The 7,131-nt window shown below is 58.8% G+C and overlaps 1 protein-coding gene across 3 annotated transcripts in view; it reads right to left on the reverse strand.

Moving 5' to 3' along the window:
• The window catches only part of ZCCHC24 (zinc finger CCHC-type containing 24), a 78,409-nt gene extending 71,337 nt beyond the window's left edge, over positions 1 to 7,072 (reverse strand). For all 3 annotated transcript variants that reach the window (XM_035022803.1, XM_035022793.1, XM_035022813.1), the window contains exon 1: positions 6,646 to 7,072. In XM_035022803.1, coding sequence (XP_034878694.1) covers positions 6,646 to 6,891 — 246 coding nt within the window. In that variant the 5' untranslated portion in view covers positions 6,892 to 7,072. The remainder of the gene's footprint in view (positions 1 to 6,645) is intronic.
• Positions 7,073 to 7,131: the final 59 nt, after the last annotated feature.

The following is a 7,131-nucleotide window of genomic DNA, read 5'->3' on the forward strand; positions in this document are numbered from 1 at the left end:
AGACACGTGCACACGCGTGCACACATACACACCCACACCCCTCTCTTTAACACAAGAAACCATTCATTTCACAAATGGCTCCACCCCTTCTCCAAGGGGAGCTGCACTTCTTCTACCCCTAGGTCTTCCCCCCGAGTCACCCCCCCCACCCCCCCCACCCCCGATCCACAAGAACAGGTGGATGTGTGCTGTGCTCAGGGACAGAAGGGGACAACCCGCTGGCAGGGCAAGGAGTGGGCTGATGGGAAAGTGAACTCACACCTTGACTAAAGATTTCTCAGCTGTGGTCAGAGCCCAGCTTGGCTCCTGTTTCTGGGGTCCAAAGCTGACCTGTGGGCCAGGAAGGTGGCAGGACTAGCCATTGCCAGAGGCAGCAACCCCTCGCCCAAGACCCCCAAGGGCTCCACGGCCTCCTGGAGGCCCATTCACCCACGCGTGCCAAACACAATTCCCCATACGCAGCCAGAGCTCAATGAAAGATTCTAACTTAAATAAGCGGTCCGTGTGCCTTTTGGTGGGGGGGGGGTGGGGAGAGAGAGAAATGGGGAAAAGACCCTGAGAGGGAGGAGCACGGTGGCAGCAGGACACAGCAGAGAAGCCCCAGGGAGACCCTCCCTCCGGACTCCATCCCTCCGGCTCCCACCCAGCTCACCGCTCACCTGACAGGTGCCCACATTTTATAGCCCTATGCCCTCCGCCCCACTAGAGCGTAAGCGCTGGGGACCAGCTGCCTCTCACTTCCAGAATGTAGTCATGGAATGAAAGCAGAAAGCATGAATTGGACAACCTAAGGGCTGAAAGGGACCCTAATATTCAGCCAGTCCCCGGTACCACTGAGGTTTGCAGCCTCTGGAGCAGGGGGCCTCGGTTTGGGGTCTGTTGTCGTCACGGGGGGCGCCATGACCCCCTTGAAGTCACGTGCAAAGGCGTGTCTGTGTGCGTACATACGCCTGTGCTCTGCGCATGAGCGCCGAGAACTCTTGTGCTCTTCAGATTCTCGAAGAGGTCCATAACTGGAGAAGGTCAAGAACCCTGAGCGCACCTAAGTTTCTGCTGGGACACCTCTAGGGACAGGGCTTTATGATCTCCCAAGTCAGCTCTTCCCAGGTAATCAAGCAATCCATAAGCATTTCCCCGGTGAGATAAAACAGGAGATAAGAGGCTGAGGAGAGCATTCACGTGGTCACAAGTCACCCATCCACCTAACCACTGAGCACCCGAGCACCTAGTCAGCCCCAGGCACTGCCCAAGCAACAGCAGGTGGAAAAAGACGGGATTTCCACTCTCAGCGTGCTGACAACGTAGCTGATGTGACAGACCCACGTACAGCGGGTGTCCCTCCGCACTAGCCAATGCTACGGCACGCTTCACCAGAAGCATGGACAGCTCTTCTGTCATGGGCCACAGACGCTGGAGGGAGGTGTGCTCCCCGTAGCAGCTGGGGGACGCCTCTCAGAGAAGGGGCAGCCTCTTGTGCCAGAAAGAAGTTGGAATCTGTCAGTTGTTGAGGGCAGGCAAGAGTGTTTGAGGTACAAGCAACAACCAGTGCAAAGCTTAGTGTCTTCACAAAGCTTCACGGTATGGCCAGAGGAGGACAGAATAAAAGATTATACTCCACCACAACTAGCCCCACATCGCACAGACCAAGCCTCTTGAGACCTAGGCTGGAGCCCCGGTCCCACCACTGATGCCCTGACTATGTCATCCTCCTCTTGAAGAGCATTGGTTTCCCCACCTGGACAATGGGGACGCTGCACACAGACTATGACATGAGACAAAAATGCTAGTAAATGCTCATGGCCATCCTCTGACTCTCTCAAGCCAGGCCATCCTTGGACTTCCGTCCCCTGGAGCCCCCCGCCGGGTTCCTGGGGAGGGGCTGGAGCCATGGGTACCACTGAGGTACGGACACGGCAGGACAGCTGGGACCTGTGACCAGTGCCCCAATGCCTACCACTCCTCAAAAGGTCTGAGGCCGGAGACAACATGGCAGAGGCACTGCAGTCCCTGGTGAGTGCCTGCCCTGCCCCAGGGCCCCGAGAATGACCCAGGGGATAGCCAGCACCATGAGCCACAGAGCCAGCTGGAGCTGGAATCTGGAAGAGTGCCAGATGTGGTTCTGCCACTGACGCTGAGGGTGACTGGCCAGGCCTGTTTTCTCTTCTGTAAAACGGGGGCTCTGAAGAAAGAGATGGCAAGAAGAAAGCACCACCCAAGAGTAGGGGACTGCGACTCGGGGCCATCTTCTCTGCGAGGAGCCCCTTTGCATGCTGACAGAGCCTGGCTAATTACAAATCACTAATCCTGCCTGCCTTCCTCCCTCCCACCTGACTCAGAAGGTCCCCAAGTTGTGGTCTCCCCTCTGAGTCCAGGCCTGCCCAGTCAACTTAATTTGATGGAGTGAGGATCAGGCCACCTCAGCCTGCAGGCCCTCGAATGATGGTCCTCCTTGCCTGAGTCAGAGCTCAGCTTCCCAGGGCTGGCCAAGGGAGCCAGGCAGCCTCCCAAGCTCTGCTGGGCCGGAAGGCCCATTCCTCCTAGGACCGGGCGCTGCCCCCTCCCCGCCAACCACACAGACCACAAAAGTTGCTAGGAACGAACTCCAGCCCCAGAAGCCCACTCTCAGGCCCGCTGAGGCAAACCTCCATTCTCACACAGACATGTGGCTCTGTTCACACATCCACACTGGTCAGGCAGCCTGGGCTCACCCGCACCTGTGGACGGCACAGGGACACACAAAACCTTCACAAGACTGTCAAGACCTGGGGGCCTTTTAAAGCAGGACACCTTGGTGGCTCCTTGAGTGTCTAACAGCCCTGTCTGCGGAAAGCCTTGTGACACCCCTCCTGCTGTTCTCAAGCCTCCCGTGGACAGACCAGGGCTGCGAAGGGGGGTCTTCAGTGCTGCAGCCGATTGCGCTGGGGAGAGGGCTTGGGTCAACAGCTCCTGGAAGAACGTCCTGAGGGTTGGAAGGGATGTGCCTCAACGGAGCCGTCCCTGCGTCTAGTGATGTTCAGAAGAACACTGTCAAATGTTCTACGCCAAAAACATTCTCTGGTCAAATACTGATGGAAGTGCGGGGCTAAAGAAAGGTAAATAAGTTTCCATGCTGCAGGGCTTCTCAGAGCCTTCACAATGCTGGGAGGGGGGGGGTAGCATTGTGTGTCTTTGACCCCAAAGCCCATCCCCCCGCCTCCACAAACCATCATTTGACTGTAGGGCCATGTCTGTCTATCCCTGGAGGAAGAGGGAAAGATAACGGCCCCCCTCAGACTCTGACCTGGAATGGGACAGCCATAGCTCGCTCCCCTTAAGGGAGTACAGGTCCAGGCGTCCCTCTGAGGGGCCCAAGAGCTAATGCTCAACAATGAGGGGTACATCTCCTTTTCTGGAGGTAGAGTCCCACAGCCCCCACGCTGCTGCGAATTTAAATTCCAAGCTAAACCTGGCAGGGAAGACCTCCCCCCAGAAGCCACCCAACCCCCATTCCCTCTAAGAACGGCCTTCCTTGGGTACCTAAGGGGAGAGAGGAGGGGCTCAGCCAAGAGCCCCAGGAGTCTCTCTACAAAGACATATAGTTGTTGCCACAGATCAGGGGTTGAAACTGAAGCTCACAGGGCCCATATTCTAGACCGAGGCCTTTTTTAAAAACCACACCAAGTGTCTGTGCCTGCTTTGGCCTGGCACCCTTACCACAAGCTGAGAAGCTGAAGAGCCCCCCCTCAGCATCCAAGACACCTCCTGGTGCTTGCTCCTGCCCTCGTACACGGACTCTGCCGTCTCTCTCAGCTCCCGGGGCCAGTGTTCCACTCAGAACCCTTGGCTTATCTTCAGCTTCCAGAGCTGAGGTTCCAGGGGCACAATGGGCTTCTGTGCCCCCATGTCCTCAACCCCCCCGCCCAAATCCCAGCTGCATTCATGGTGTTTTGCTATTGTGGTGGGAGCAGCCTGGGGGTGGTGCAGGAGGGGGTGGGCTCTTGGCACAGGGACCGGTGCAGACAGGCCATGGTCAGCGGTCAGCATGCAAGTCACATCCGCAGGCACTGCCACCAGGCCTGCCAGGCCTTGCACAGAATGGCGATGCTCCTGAGTCCCTGGGTCCCTTCGCAGAGTCCCCTCCGGCCCCCACATGATTTGCTTCTTCTCCAACCAGCCCCTTGGTGGCATTCAGGTGGGGGGTAGTTTTTCATGCCTTCTCAGCCAGTTGCTATTGTGGAGCCATATTAGGTCACTGGCTAAGCCCTGGACGCAGGAAAGCCCAGGAGCACAGCTGGGGCTGCAAGAGGGTTTAGGAGGCGAAGCGGGTGAGGGGTGAGAGCAAGTGAGTCGAAAGCCAAGAAAGCCTTCCGAAAGTCCGCGGGCACAGCCCTCCAGCCCCTCCAAGGAAGCCACTGGCCTGCAAGCGTAGGAGAAGCCCCTCTTACCTCCCCCAACTCAGCCTGTCTGCTCGCGTACGTATCTCTCAAATCCCACACATACCACCCTAAGGGGCAGCAGAGACTAAATTCAACAGATGCGTAAACTGAGGTCGAGACAGAGACAGGGTGTTCCCCCAAAGTCAAGTCATAAGAGACTTTTTTCTACCATTGTTCTGCATAACCTTTACCATCTCCTTTTACACTAGCCCCAGAGAAGGAATGTACCTCTTCACAGGGAAACTGGGGTGAGCAGCAGTGAAGTGACCAGAGACAAGTTTCGCTGAGGTCCAGCTGGGATCCTGGATGTTAGACATTTCCAAGAGAAGGCACCACATCCTACCCCTACAGAAGACCTTGGATGGCCCCAAACTCCCAAGCCTCTCAGCAGGGACCCACATTTGGGGAAGAAGGCCACCATCGGGTAGGAGCTGGGGGAGGCTAGTAGAGGCTGATGATTATGGACCCCCCACTTGACCTGTGAGGGGTGAGAGTTCACGGTCACGTGGGTCATGGTCACTGTCCTCCCTTGGGATTCCCACAGCACCTGTGCGAAATTACCTACCACTCACATTGTATCATCTTATGTATCTTCTCATCCGGGGCCCCCACTGGCCTGTCCCTGCTTCCCCAAGGGCCCACACGGAACTCAAGAAATGTTTGGTAGGATAACAACTAAAAAGACCCAGGCAGGGAGGAAACACCCAGAACCTGTACCAAAGTCACTGGTCACTGCAATCAATTCCCTGAAGAGGTGGCAAAGTCTCTTATAAGAGAGAAGGATTCCCAGCCAAGAATAATTCCTCCCGTGGAGAGAGTGCTTTACAGTTTACAAAGAGCTTTGGTAGATAGATGCTTTCGCCTGGCACCAAGGGGTGGCTCTCCAGACCCATCTCCCTGCACTATGCCCAACCGGCCCAACACAGGTCAACCAATCCTTCTCTCAGCTCGCCTGGTACTGGCCCACCTCTAGACCTCAGGCCAGCGTTTTATATGTCCATGTCCCCTCCTCGTCAGTACTGGCAGAGTTGAACACATTATGGGACCAGAAAGGGAAACCCTCTCCCTTCCCCCTCTCATCCCTAGCACACTCACATATTCACAGGCCCTTCTCCCTGACCCATTCAGGACTCTGACTCTCCTAAAACTAAATGCCGTGCTCAGGTCCAGAAGGAAAAGGAACCCTCAAGTGTGTCCTCTCCTCCACTCCTTCCCCCTGCGCTTTTGCAGGGAGAGCTGCCAGAAGATGGATGAGTGAAGGCCACAGAAGGGTATCTGCAATTCCCAAAAGTGGCAGGAGTAAATGGGAGGGGAGGGGGAGGAGGAGTCCAGCTCAAAGGAGAGAGGAGTGGTATCTAGGAAAGCTCTGGAGAAGACCTCTGAAAAGGGGCTGGGAGGTCCTGGCAATCTGTGTATTTATCTGGCTGGGGAAGACTCGCTGCCCCTTCCACTTTGTAACCGAATCCACCCAACAGGCAGACTTTGCAAAGGAGCCAGCCCAGGTTTCTGGAGAAGGCACTGGGCAGCTGAAACCTCTCCCCCTGGCTAGCCCCCCTCCCAAGAGCTCAAGAGGATTTCCCTTTCATTTCCTTCCAGGCTGGGAGGGCGGGGGACAGCGCAGTCTGTGGGGTCAAGCCCTCACAAACCACTTCCTATGTGGCTGGGGGAGGGCAAGCAGCTGGAGGATGTATCTGGGGGTCCCTGTGTAAGAAGAGCAGGAAAAACCCTGCTCTCCAGGGTGCCCTTCGGGTCGGCCACCACCGAGGTCGGAGGAGAAAAGATTTTAGGCCCCTGCGGAGGAGCTCTGAGCAGAATCTGCACTCCCGGTCCCAGCGAGCGGCGGCCAAGAGGGGGATGGGGTTGGGCGTGGGAAGGACACTTGGAAGGGGCTCTCCGCCCTGGCCGCGCCCGGGCCGTCTGGAGAGAATCCGGAGCCCCCCGCCCAGCCGGGGCTCACCCCAGTCCCCTTAGAACAGGGCGCCCCGGGCTGGGATAAGGAGCAAGAGTGCCCCGCCCGCGCCCGAGCTGCTCCGAGCCGGGCTCAGCCGGGAGGTGACGCGCTCTCGGAGCCCCGGGGACATCGGGCGGCGAGTTTGGCAGAGCAAAGCGAAGCCAAGCCAAGCAGGGCCGGGCAATACGGAGCCGGGCCGGGCCTGGCCAGGAAGAGCGGGGCCGATTGGAAAAGGCCCCGCGCGGTCGACGGAGGGCGGGGGCGCGCGGGGGCACCCACCTCTCCGCGCTGCAGCTGGAAGAAGCTGTTGAGATAGCTGGAGTGAAGGGGCGAGCCCAGCTGCTCCGGGCGGCCCTTCCCGAAGGCCAGCTCTGGGGGCGCGGCGCCGGCGGGCGGTTCGGGCCGAAAGGCATCGAAGGCGCTCGCCTGGTGCGTGTCCTGAAGCGACAGGTAGACCCAGTTGAGCAGCTGGGCGGGCTGGTACACCGAAGCGGCGCTAGTGTCGATGGCCGACAGCAGGCTCATTTTGCGGCGGCGGTGCCGGCCCCTCCCCGGCCGCCCGCTTGCGCCCCCCCCCCCGCAGCGGAGGGGCGGGCACCGGGGAGCCTGCGCCCGCTGCCCACCGCCCGAGCCCCGACGGCGATCGCCCAGTGCCGTGCGCCCTGCGCTCTGCCCGCAGCCACCGCCGCCGCCGCCGCCGCCTCCCCCCGACTGCAGCCGCAGCGCGCGCGGGCGGAGGAAGGAGGCAGCGAAAGTTGGGCAGGA

The sequence above is a fragment of the Mirounga leonina genome, unplaced genomic scaffold (genome assembly GCF_011800145.1).
Source record: "Mirounga leonina isolate KUSES-001 unplaced genomic scaffold, KU_Mleo_1.0 Mir_114, whole genome shotgun sequence".
In the NCBI taxonomy this organism is placed as follows: Eukaryota; Metazoa; Chordata; class Mammalia; order Carnivora; family Phocidae; genus Mirounga; species Mirounga leonina.